This window comes from Scomber scombrus, chromosome 18 (genome assembly GCF_963691925.1).
Source record: "Scomber scombrus chromosome 18, fScoSco1.1, whole genome shotgun sequence".
NCBI classification, from domain to species: Eukaryota; Metazoa; Chordata; class Actinopteri; order Scombriformes; family Scombridae; genus Scomber; species Scomber scombrus.
Window position 1 is genome coordinate 24,663,358 of NC_084987.1, and position 13,893 is coordinate 24,677,250.

General features: G+C 37.9%; 1 protein-coding gene across 1 annotated transcript; it reads left to right on the forward strand.

The window, feature by feature from the left end:
* Window positions 1-2,227: 2,227 nt before the first annotated feature.
* Window positions 2,228-9,551, forward strand: LOC134000056 (all-trans-retinol 13,14-reductase-like). Its single transcript, XM_062439363.1, has 12 exons — window positions 2,228-2,393; window positions 3,878-4,060; window positions 5,407-5,545; window positions 5,760-5,862; window positions 6,509-6,704; window positions 6,796-6,993; window positions 7,347-7,466; window positions 7,617-7,755; window positions 8,025-8,134; window positions 8,386-8,552; window positions 9,154-9,313; window positions 9,403-9,551. Exons 1-12 carry the CDS (start codon window positions 2,228-2,230, stop codon window positions 9,549-9,551), a joined length of 1,830 nt encoding a protein of 609 aa, XP_062295347.1.
* The last annotated feature ends 4,342 nt before the right edge of the window (window positions 9,552-13,893 follow it).

The following is a 13,893-nucleotide window of genomic DNA, read 5'->3' on the forward strand; positions in this document are numbered from 1 at the left end:
CCATGTAGCTATAAAAGAGTGAAGTCACCCTAGTCTATTAACATTGAATTAGTTAACCCTAATGTTCAATTATACAACCCCAGACGTCACCCATTTGTCAAGAAATTTTGCTGTGACACGGATGTTTCCTCTTATTTTGCAGCCCAAGTATGAATGTGCCAAAATGTGCCGAAATCTGTCAGGTAAAATATCATTCAACACATTGCTAAAGTCTGTGATGGGCTGTTATGTTACTGAAAGACTGACAAAGACAGAATTACTGTAAGAATGTGAAGTCATCTTAATGTATGCATACATTCCTGCTACGTTTTTATAATTCAATTAATGTATTTTGTTTATAAGTGGTTGTTGTTTTACATAGGGATTTCCTTAAAAGAACTGCCCCATTTAAATCCAAAAATCCTATTTTTCCCTAAATGTTAATCATCCATTTATCATTGTCAACTTTATGTTGAATTGTTTGTTTGCATATAGACAACGTTTTGCCAAAGGCATGTGTACATGCACTAACAGACTGTAGGTTAATGGGTCAGTGACAAATAACGGTTGGCAAGATGAGCGATTCAAAAATATCTCAATCATTTTTAAAAGCAGCATCAGGTTTGTTAAAATGTTGTAAAATGTCAAATGTTTTGTATTTTTGTTGGTTTTGTCATTTGAAATGACATTTGCACCATTACACCTACAGTGTATTTATGCAAATAATTACTTTATTTAAAAACAAACATTTAAATGTTTCTTGATTGATGATTCCCCAGATTAAATGTAATATTTAGAACAATTGTATTCCATTACCTTTATTTAATATAAAAAAGTTATAATGTAAGATCATGCCAACTAGTTGATATGGTGTTTTATTGAGAATTTACTGTTTTTAAGCAAGTTGAATTATTTGGTCCAAAGTTTTTATAGACATTTTTGCCATAATCCTCTAATATATTCTCTCAAAATGGATTAAAAGCAGACATTTTATACTGGGTCCACAAAAAAAGAATGTGTGCAAGTTATTCATATGTTTATTTTCACATTTTAACCGCTTTGAATTTGACTAAACCCCATGGACACAATAAACATCATTAACCCTAATATAGATAAAAAATTAACTAAGAATGTAACAATAAGATACTGTCTCCATTTCCACTGTAATCAGTACTAAATTACATAGTGCATTTCCAGGAACCTACCAGTCACATGTCAATTCCTATCTAGCATATTATAGGAATATATATAGGATTTTGCACCCGTGAAAATAAAGTGTTAATTAGATATTTTACATTTTTATACACTGGAAATAGCCCACCAACACAGTGGGCCATTACACACTAATACAATTTTATACCTTACACATATTTTAATATTTCATGTATCTTTGCCTTACTCTCCTTTTTACTGTAATTTCTATTTTTCTTTTAGCTCACACTCACAGGTTGGCCACTGCATTTCACTGAACATCTTTTATGGGCATGTGACCTTTTTAAATTTTGAAAAATATTTCGACATTGTGCTTTTCTCTGAAATATCCACCCTCATGGCTTCTGGAAGGCTGAACTGAAAGTCATACTAACATACATGCACCCACCTCAGCTAACCCGGAAAGCCAAGTGGCCCTTTCACAGCATCTAAGCTCTGAAAGCATCTTTGTTCACAAGCATGCAGTTAGAGTGAGACAGTAAGATGTTAAGAGGAGACAAATTCATCCTCAGGCTATTCAATAATGAGCAGCAAATTAGCGCTGGTTGTGCACACCGCTATGAGTCGAGTGTGATTAATTGATGAACAACCAGTTCTCTCTTCTCTGGTAGTCTCATGTCTTCGGTGTGGAGAATGTGCAATCTGCTCTCTTCTTTGTGAAATCAAAATTTCCAAAATGTCATGTGTTGTATGTCCTTTTAAATTTTCAATCATAACCTTAACAACCATCTATCCCCCTTTTCCTTGGCTCCACCCCTCACTTCAACACTCTCCGTATGCAGTTAAACACATTCTTTTTGATGGAATGTCTTGTTGGAGGACAGCTTTATTTATTCTTCTCTTAACGACTGTCTTCTTCATCCTTCACTCATACATTCTCCTCATCCCTTTTCAATCTAGACTAGACCTCCAATCTACCTTTTTTCCTGTTGGTTTCCTTTCTGCTCTGCCATTTGTTCCCCTCCTTACCCTCCTGCTGTCTCCAAATAGCCACCTCAGTTCCCAATAGTGCTTTATAGTACATCTCTCCTCCGCCATGTGGTGGTGGCTGCTGGGTATATTGAGCTGTGTGCTGCTGGCGTTGATCGTCATCTTCTTCTTGACCACCGGGCAACGCCACAAGGTGTTCAGTGAGAAGTGCCTAAGGCCACCAGGACCAATGGTCACTGACAGCAAACAGAGGGATGAAAGGCTGAAGAAAGGTAGGAAAGGTTTCTGATACTGTGTCTCCTGAGGAGGAATGGGTTCACATTCTCCCACAAAGCATTAGTCTGGTGCTCAAAGGAACAAAATTGATGGGGTCCAAGATCCACAGCCATCGTTTTGAACAAAAATGTATTTAAAGGCTTATCTGAACACATTATGAAACTTCAGCCATCTGATTTAGTCAAATTAAATGGATATCTTCCACAGTTAGTTTTTTAAAGGAAATTAAATACCTCCCTTGTATTTCGACAGTGTTTCCCTGTTGAGCTGTGGTGGAAGTATAGTAATAAAAAGAGGGACTTTGGCACTAAAAAGAATAACGTTAAAACATTGATTTGATTTGTCTCATTTGGACGGCTTAAGCTTAATATTAGCTTCAGATCAACTTTTAAATACATTTTTACACAGGAGGATTATGGATTTTGTCCGCCATCATTTACAATGTAAGTGCATTATGAAGGGATCTTCTAATGGTCAGTATGAACAGGAGGAATGATTACAGCAAGAAAGCTAAACAGGTTTTAATGTTCATTTGAGCACTTGACTACTGTTTAAGACTGACTTCAAAAAGTGTTATTCTGTCCTTTAATCTGTTTTAAAAGAGCTTTGTATGATCCTTCAACATCCAACTAATGAATGTTGAAGATTCACACCCGTTACTAAACACAGGTGTGGAACAAGGACATTAAATCTTTTCTGAAATCTCAGAAAAAGACTCCTACTTATAACTTGAGATCTTGGTTCATCAAATGTATGACTTTTTCTCTTGTAAAAGTGACTGGCTTAGTACAGGCGCTAAAGGAACCACCAGAGTATCTCGTAAATTACTCCACTAATAATGCCTGGATTGTTATCAAACTTCTACAGTAGTACAAATAGGGTCTTTGCTCATAAATCGATGCATTGGAAAGTTTTTAAGTACATCAGGAGTTTATTATATTAAACACTTACCTGATGGCTTTTACTCTGTTGCTACTGCTAAAGCTGTAAACATCTCGCACAGATCTCTAGATGTGCTGTGCGGGATCTCGCACGACCACACAGTATTTCAGTGGTCGCGCGATATTTCGACAATGTTTACAGCTTTAGCAGTAGCAGCAGAGTAAAAGCCATCAGGTAAGTGATATTAATAAACTCCTGGTGTATTTACAAACTTTCCAATGCATCGATTTATGAGCAAAGACCCTATTTGTACTACTGTAGAAGTTTGATAACAATCCAGGCATTATTAGTGGGATAATTTACGAGATACACTGGTGGTCCCGTTAGCCCAGAGGCCCATTGTGTCATAATCTGTCCATGCTCATATTAGAAAGCTCACTTAAATTCAGCCGTCACAGTATTTGAACATAATCAGTTCTCTGTTGGATCTTTTTGACTGCAGATATATTCTCTGACAGTTGTAATACAATTGAAAAAAAATCATGATACAAATCTTCCAAGACACTGATATTGAACTGTAACCTGTGCTCCCCTGCAGGATTTCGTGTGGACCGTGTTCCCCCTGCTCTGGATGCTGTGGTGATTGGCAGCGGTATTGGAGGTCTATCAGCAGCAGCGCTTTTGTCCAAAGCTGGGAAGAGAGTTTTAGTTCTGGAGCAACATGATCAGGCTGGAGGCTGCACACACACCTTCGAGAATAAGGGTTTTGAGTTTGATGTGGGTAAGATGCCGAAGTACACAAACAAATACCAACATACATATCTGATATTTTCTCTGCAGCTGCAGTGCATCCTTTCCAGCTGGTGGAAGATAGTTATACTGTTTTCAAATAAAGATCCATAGTCCCGTTTCCATTAAGGAAGTTCCAGGTCAAATTAAAGAGGCGGAACATTACAGGAACATTCCCTCTCACTCAGTCCTCTCAGCCATTGTCTCCTTTGCAGATTAAGACCTTGATAGGACCCACCGGACCCAAGCAATCATTCTACAACAGCTTTAATTATCGTAATTGCTCATTTTAGTGTTTTCTGTTGATGTCCCATATACCCGTATACCCAATCAGCACCGAGTCAACCTCTAGCCTCACCCAGGAATTCTTCAGGGCCGCATAGAGTACATACCCCGAAGCAGGGACTCGTTTTGCCCATGTAAAACTTCTGGGAGATTGTCCTTCAGGGATGGTTCCTGCTATGGTAACACGCGCCAACGGTCACAGCCCCGTAAAATTACCCTAGAAGTTCCCGCAGTGGAAACGGCCCTCATGATTCATGTTTTAACCTTGCCTTATATTCAAAAAAGACTGATAACAAAATAAAAGAATAATTGCAACATTTGACATTTTTATAAATTTGCATGACATCTAATTCCTCAAAGCAATGTTAACTAAAAGAGCACAACTGAACCTGAACACATACATTATTGTTGTGAGTTATATCTGAGCATAATGACCCATGACTGGGACGAGGACAGCAGCACAGTTCAAACCACAAATATGTGCTCTCACTACCATGATGTCCTTCAGTTCACTGTAATGTTTAACTGCTGCTACAATAATTTAGAGTTTATCATAGGGCAATAATTGCTTTCTACTTTATGGACACATAATTCATTTGTGCAAATAAACGATCTTGAGGAATGTTCATTCATTCATTCATTCACTATCTCACTCATTAACAATTAGCTTGTCTGCCCTCTGGTGGCCATTAGCAGACAAGGCTTTATCCCTGCAAAACCACAGCACTGACTAAGGTGCTCTATCACAGCTCTCACAGTGGGTGTCTTTGGTTGGTTGTTGAATAGTCTGAAAATTCAAAAAGTCTTGGAAAACATTATTGCTATATTCCAAAACACCAACACAAGTGTTGTTTAATGAATGTGCAGTAAAGGCAGATATTACCTCAATACACAAGGTAATGAATGTTATAACAACTTAACTTTACTGTCAGTTTGTCACATTAGACACTGAAAAGGAAACTCTGAAATAACAATATTCTACCCCTTAAGTTATCTAATACTTGGAACAAAGTTGTTTTAAAGCATTAACTATATGATATTAATTCAACCCAGGAATCCATTACCTGGGCCAGCTTCATGAGAACAGCCTGCTGAAGGTTTGCCTCGATCAGATCACTGAGGGACAGCTGCAGTTCACACGACTGGAGCAGCACTTTGATACACTGGTCTTGGGTCAGCCTGGACAGGGCAGGTAGGGTACATCTTACACTGGAGTGTTGCTGAGTTTCTGTCTTCATTCCTCCTCCTATCTTTGTTCTGAATCGGGAACTATATTCAAGTAATCAACTACAACAAATCCTAACTCATATACATTTTGATTGGTTAATATGTTTTTGCATTTCCACATTTCCTAATCAAAACAATTCACACCATCTCTAACCCATCCCATCCGGTTTCATTCTCAGGGAGTACCATATCCAAGCAGGGAAGACTGAGATGGCAGATAGCCTGAAGAAACAGTTCCCAGAGGAGGAGGTGGCCATTGATGAGTTCATGAGATTGATGAAGGTAGAGAGGGAGGGAGATAAATACAGATGGATATGTGATCAAAGGAGAAAGTAAGAGCTTGCTAAAGAACCATGTCAAAGCCATGGTAGCAGCTAGCTGATACTTAGAGTGGTGCTTTGAGCTAAATGCTAAACATTAACCATGTTTAATGCTTATCATGGTCACAATCTTAATTTAGCATGTAATTACACTAACTTCTACTACTTAGCACTAAACATAAACTGAGCCATCTGAGAATGACATTAGCTTTGCATGTATCTTTCCACAAATCAAAGTATTTGACAAATTAAAAATGTTACCCGCTGATGGAACTAGATGAGACTGAATGTGTGTACCAAATTTCATGGCAATGCATCCAATAGTTGTCAAAACTAGGATTAATATGTAAAGTCTCATATGTCTTAAATCTGGGTCCACTGTTCTTCAGTCTTTTAATGTTAGAACTATCATTACACAGTATTTTTCTCTCATATGCAGACAACATTCAGCTCTATATAGCTACCAATTTATATGCCTTTACTTTCTGATCATTTAAAGTTGTTTAAAACACTTCAAGCACCATATCTTATATAAAAGGTGTTATACAAGTAAAGTTTATCAGAATGTTTATGATTTTTAAATGTGCTTGTATGTTCTCTTTTTGCAGCTTGCTTCTCGTCGGACGCCACTTATCGCCACACTGAAGCTCATACCATACTGGCTGGTTAACTTCCTGATTCGAACTGGCCTATTATATCGCATATCTTCAGTGTTCCAGCTAGCAACAACCAGTCATTCAGAAATGATGTCCAGACTCACCCAGAACAAGGACCTGCAGGCACTATCAGCCTACCTGTTCTATGGTGCTGGACATACAGAAACACATGCGCATCATAGGTCACACACATATTGAACACCCTCTTCACTCTTTTGTATCATGTCATTTTCTTTAAGGTGTCCCTCCTAAAGAGTCCACCTTCCTCATCAACGCTCTCCTTCTTCACCATTACAAGCGTGGTGCGTACTACCCACGAGGGGGCGCCAGTGAGTTTGCGTTTCACATCATCCCTGTTATTCAGCAGGCAGGCGGTGCTGTACTGGTCAGGGCTCCTGTACAACGCATCCTGCTCAACCAGCAAGGGAAGACCTATGGTAAGAAAGGGGAATGGGGGCTGATTGTGGAAAGCAAAGTGTGCACAGCTCGTTATATTCATGGAAGTTGGCAGTGAGATGGTTGTAACTCCGTTTAGATCTTAGTCTTTTGGGGCAAGTCAAGTCAGAGTTACCACAGGTCTCTCTTATCTAAATACTAACACAGTCAACTCCTTTTAATGCATAGACCTTAGACCATAGGATTTGTCAAAAGTCAAACTTGGTTGCTTTTTGATTTGATTTCTTTTGGTTTGTCAAGTCTCATGCCTCAACTTTGTGACTTAAGTATGACTCAAAATGTTGACTTCCAACCTGACAATGCCAAATGTCTCCATTGTGTTTGTATGTGACAGGTGTGACAGTTCTTAAAGGAAAAGAAGAGATTGAGATCCATGCTCCTGTTGTTATTTCCAACGCTGGGATCTTCAACACCTTCCAGAAGTTTCTTCCTAAGCATATACAGGACCAACCAGGTACAGTATTTAACCATGGACTCATTTGACTGCAGCCACTGTTTTTTACACTGCAGTTTTTCCTCATTTGTTGTCTTTTTTAACACATATTTCCTGAAATGTCTCTCTGTTGGCCATTTCAATTTTCCCAAACTGTCTTTATGTGTATAGAGATCCATTCACTGTTGGGCATGGTGCGCCATGGTATGGGTTCCTTCTTGGTCTTTGTTGGTCTGGATGGAACCAAAGAGGAGCTTGGCATTGTTTCCACCAACTTTTGGATGTATAAAGACAATGACTTGGACTCACTGTAAGCTTTTTTTAATATTTGTTTTTATTCACTCCTCTCCTTGTATCCTCACACTCTTCATTTTCATTCCCAGTACAGACTTTCATGGGGTTTTTTTTGCTGAATTTATCCAGAAGTTTTAGTCAATCTACATCTGTCTTCATTTTCCTACCTTTTTATCTATTACCTAAACATATTTCATGTTTATTTAACACATTTTTGTCTCACTTTTAGTGCCTTTTTCTGTTTTTAGTAGCTCTTAATTTATGTATGTGTCTGTTTGTATGCAGAATGGAGAAATACTCTTCTCTGAGCAGAGAGGAGGTATTGGGGAACATTCCCATGATGTTCATCACATTTCCATCTGCCAAAGATCCCACATCCAACATCAGACACCCAGGTAACACACTTTCACATGTATGCAAATGCTACTGTAGTTAGCCATAATTGATGGGAAACACTGACCTGGTATAAGTTTTTGCATGTATTCAACTGTGTTACCAGACTATGCTAAACTCCTCTGCAGCAAGTTTACCCACAAATAATTTGCTGAAGGACAACTCTGTAGTTCTTTCAAGAAGATCAAAATATAAATATACTGAAACATTTGTATCACTTTTACCTTTATTGCTCTTCCCATCTCTACTACAGGTAAGTCCTGTATGACATTGCTAACCATGGCTCGCTATGAGTGGTTTGAGGAATGGGAGGGGACAAAGCTTGGCAAGAGGGGACAGGACTATGTGGATATGAAAAACAGCATGGCCCAAGAGTTGCTGGACTGGGCACTAACCATCTTCCCTCAACTGCGAGACAAGGTTTGTAGCCTTTTAGTGTATTTTCAGCCTTTTGTTTTGGTTTACAGCCCACATTTTTTAGTTTAGTTCAGCCTCACATTTCTCATCAACCTTGTTTTTAAACAGCAGCAGTCAGTAGTTTTCTGCAAAAAAGCTCTTATAAACTCACTGTACGCTATCTGTTCATCACCAGAAGAAGACAAATAAAGTTAGCAACTATAGCTAATGAGCACAGTGGAGCATTTAGCAGTTATAGAGCCAGATATTTCCCTCAGGAGTTATTGGAAACTAAAGCACAGCAAAAACAGGTGCGAATATTGGACTAACATTTTTCAGTTCGTCAGAACATATGATTGTAAATTAAATCTAATGTTGCCAAGTGTTTGCTGGATCTATATATGTATAAGCAATTGTTTGCTAGACAAGTTAATAGGGCTGTAATCAATGTCATGTTTTCGGTAATGCAATAAATTAAAACGAACAGAAGTTAACTATATCCACACTAAAACAATCCAAATCAAATCAAACCCAAATCAATGTGACACAGTAAGTAGTGTCTACAATTCTTGACTGATATCTATGGCACATTTTTTCTACAAATACTGTGTGTGTGTGTGTTCAGGTGGTGATGGTGGATGCAGCCACCCCTCTAACCAATGTCCACTACTTGGGCGCTCCAAGAGGTGAGATGTACGGTGCTGAACACAACTTGGAGCGCTTCAACCCAGAAACAGTTGCAAGGACGCGAGCTCAAACACCGATCAACGGTCTCTTCCTAACAGGTTACCTGACTAACGATCTCATCTGGTCTGATTGCTACCAAGATTAACCCACCTGCTCATTGTTTGTGTATGTGCTTGTTTGTGTGCAGGTCAGGATGTATTCTGTAACGGCATGGCCGGGGCTCTGCATGGTGGACTTCTCTGTGCCTCGGCTGTCCTCAATCAGATCCTCTATATTGACCTTCTAGCCCTGAAGAACCGCCTCAAAAACAAAAAAGCCAATCATAAGCTGAAATGAAAGTGACACCAATTTGTTCGCTAAACCCCTTACCCAAACAGCAATTGTCCATTCATAGTTTAGTAAGTGTAACTAGGCACATCAGACCTCAAGCTTTCTTGGAAAATGTGTCAAAATACAAATGTGCTAAGCAGCTACACAGGGTTATGTTAGAACAAGAAAACAGTCTGGTCTTACGTTACTTATATTTATAGTAACTGTCTCTACCAAACAAGAATATTGTTTCTTTATTTCATTGTCCTCTATATTGATCATGAGCTGGAGAGAATGTTGACTTAGCTTTTAGTGAAAAATCATGTATGTAACCATGAAGTGCATACTTGGGATGTCTTTTTACATGATTTTTGTTTTAAAATGAGCCAGTTGGAAATATTAGTTTCCAGAGACAGTATTTACAACCAATTCATGGTGCTAACACTACCATCCAGTGACCGCTTTTGTCTGTTAGTTAAAAATAACTTGTTAAATCTACCACCATAATCATCGTAAACTTTATATGTGCCATTTGAGAACTGAAAGCTTGACAGGCTTAGCAACAGAAACTAAGGGGTTTGGTGAATGGTCAGTTAATACCCTCATTTATGCTTTGATTTTACATTGTTACTCATTGTTTAAGTATAGCCTGTAGGAACTTAGAAAGTTTAAGTCTTGTAATGCATGTGCCAATGAAAGAGTCAAGCCAGGTTTCATGTCTGCTTTCATTTTGCAGTGTGTTTTTCATTGACTTCAGCATCATAATATGCATGCTGTTGTGGATGATAAAACACAGTTACATGGTTTGGTCGAGAGCCAAAATGAAGATGAAAGTATTCCGGTTTTTCTCAGCCTTGAATCTATTTAGCCCAAGTGAAAAAAAGTTTAGCCAACAATAGCTGCTAATGCAGTGATCAAAAAAAGGAATAAAACATAGGTGGTACAAGTTATGTTTGAATATAAATAAAGGTAATGAGATGAACAGAAAGAGTAAGTATGTGTTTAGTCTTCATTTTGAACTATAAGTGTTACCATCAGACCTCAGGGATATAATCTTTGTCTGTTAGCAAACAGGCCATTAATGGTCAACAAAATAATCCTGTTTACATGCTTTTCCAGGACTATCAACAGCAACTCATCTTCATCAGTGATATACCTTTTTAACGCAGCTGAAAGCTCCTGAAAGGTAGCTTCTGTACTGATGCGATAGTAAACGTTATTGTTTTTTCCACTTCACAATGTCAAGAATAAACTTTACACTCATGGCATTTTTCTGACTTGTGCATTCATTCATATACTATACAAAAATGTTGAATCCCAACATGAACATATGCAATCAAGACATCGACACTAAAATATTTTCTCTGCTATGTTACTGCAATGATACAACCAATGATATGATAAATGTTAAATGTATAGATACATCTCTATAACTATACACATCGCCACAGCACCACCAAAACAGATTTATTTTCAATGATATTGATACCCCTTAATACATAAAACCAACATTATCTGTATGGCTAAATACCACATGGAGCAAATGGGGAAATATATCTATACTGTATATTTATATTGTAATTTGGTTGAGCTCACTCCTTAAGAGATAAGATACAGAAACAGCCATTGACAGACTTTGTAAAACCTCTACTGTTTCTCTTTTACTTGCATGTAATCTGCAAAATGCCACAAGCTCTACATAGTTGGCTGAAGAGTTGGGCGTGTTCCAATCATAATGTTGACTGATTTATTTGTTTTTCTTTGGAATTACTCCAACTGCAAAACTGAGCTGGCCACATTACCGTAATAAAGCACATTTATTTCCTTGAACAGAATACGCAGATTGCTACTGGTTAGTTTATTCATCAGTCAGCTAGTTGCTTCTTGTTGACCTCTGTCATTTCCAATGTGATTACACAAAGAGTTTTCTTATAAACTCAAATTACTGTAATTAGGTGGTATCTTAATTACACTTATTCTTATTTTACTTTGTCATATAATCTTTTTTTTTATCAGGAAACTAAGGAAGCAGATGATAAACACACCGCTGACAATTTTGTTATTATTGGTATTTCAGATACCATAGAAAGAGGACTTGCCATTTCTCCTGGTTTCAATGAGATTGCCAATGACTGGATGTTATGCAAGTTTGTACTGGCTGCTGGTTGAAATACTTCGCCACTTTGCTAAGCCTTTAAGATACCAGTCACTATTAATCATTCGTACAATGTGACATTGGGTCACCACTGAACTGAGAAATTGTGCTGGAATTCCTTTAAACTTTAAAATCATTAAGTTGTACTGTGAAAACTGATTTTTACCAAAAAGGGTGAAATTACACACACATTTTAAATATAATGTTATATAAAACGAAGAGTTTAAGCAGCTCTTACAATCTGGTGTCATGTGTTACACACATTGGAGACATATGACTTATGATGAACATAGTTTTAGTATGTTAATATGTGTCATAGCTGTCATGTCCTTGTCAAACTTACTCTGGTAAAATTCCCTCACACAAATAGTTCTTCTATAAATGATCTGTTACATTTAATAGAAACTATGGTGATGTTATTGTTATTGAAACTTTTCAGTATTTATCAATCACAATATTGTTATTAATTAATGATAGAGGTAGATACATGAACATTATGTGCCATTTATTCATTATAGAGGCAATACAAATATGTGGATAGTTATTTTATTTCTATTGATACTGATGCATAATTACTTTACACCCAACAGCAATCGTGGTTTTGTAAATGTATCAAGAGTTTGACATTTTCCACAGAACTAATGTTGAGAGTTCCTGTACTGAACCAGGGCATGTATGAATATTTTCTGGGAAGCCAGCTAAGGAATCATAGAATGAAAGATTATATCACGGAAGTCATGTGATGTTTATATGACACAGTTTTCGTTTCACACAGTAATAACAATACAAAGACAAGAAGACAATATGAGACAAGACAAACATATCTACTGTATGTTCTATGATCATGACACTGAAGAGTAACAAGCAGTGAATCACCACCAAAATCTATAAAAAGAAAGCAGAATTAACATTGAAACCAAAAATGTTTTTCTCAGCTATCACTCACTTCCACCTTCATGTACGGTGTGTAGCAGTCGGACATGGTGGCCATGATGGTAACAGTGTCACTTTTATAGGTGAGACTGGGACCCTTTGCTTGACCTCTGACAAACATTTCGCTGGTGTTTTTGGACATGTCACGAAAAAGATCTCTATTGCACTCTGTGCTGATGTCAAAGATTCCCAGAGCGTATGCATTGAATTTCGCGTTGAGGTCAAAAGGCACCTTGAACAGGACAGCGATTTTGTTTGTGGACTCTTTTGTGGAATTATTGAGGAGATCGTAAGTGAAGATGCCGACAGCTCCGCATGCCATGTTTGGAACCTTCTTGAACAACGCTTCCCCGGTCGCATTCGGTTTAATAGCCGGTGGGAGCGGAACGTAGCAGCGTCCTCTCTCTGTGTACACCCTATAAATATAAATGATGAAATGAAATACCTTAATGAGGACACATTGTTAAATATGAAAGAAAGTACTTGAAACTAATTGGCAGTTACCTGGGGTTACAGAGCGTGTAGTTCGAGCACTCGTTCTTAATGTGAACTTCGCACTCACGATGTGTTGGTAAAGCCTTGGCAATACTGTTCCTAACTGTAAGTGAGTGTTCTAAAAGGTCAGAGGCTAACCCTGCACCATCCATGGCTTGATCCACCATCTCTGCAGTGAGACCACCTGGTCCGACACTAAACACAGGACAGTTAATAAGATCAGCAAATAGAGTGAAATGTAAAATGGAGTACACAGAATTTCCATGTGTTAGCTTGAAATGGAAATCGGGATGTAGAAAAGGTAATTGGTGCTTCTACTTTTATCATTACCACGAGTACCTAACAGTACAAAAAAATGCATTAGTATTTATTTATATGTCTATAATATTTAAACAGACAATAATGTTTATTGTAATATCTTAATTTGCAGTATTTGGACCTACCTGGTTGTCTTTACCTGGGATGAACGCCTCTGAGGGATGGCTGAAAGCTCTGTCTGTCTGGGGTTAAAATTCCTGTCTTATATAGCCTTTGGGAGGATAGAACCTGTTTGTGCAGGAAGTTTCCCTCGAAAACGAAATGACTATGAGTTTACACTCATCAAAACTCTCATCACTCTTACTCCTTTCGTATTCTGTAGGCACATGAAGTCACACTTGTTACAGCTCCTCAGTGACCTACAATTACAATATGTGTTGTTTGGTCTTGAAAGGTATGATGTCAAGCATGCAAACTATTTTGGCAGGTGTCACTTAATCATACATCATGTAACAAGCATGGATGAAA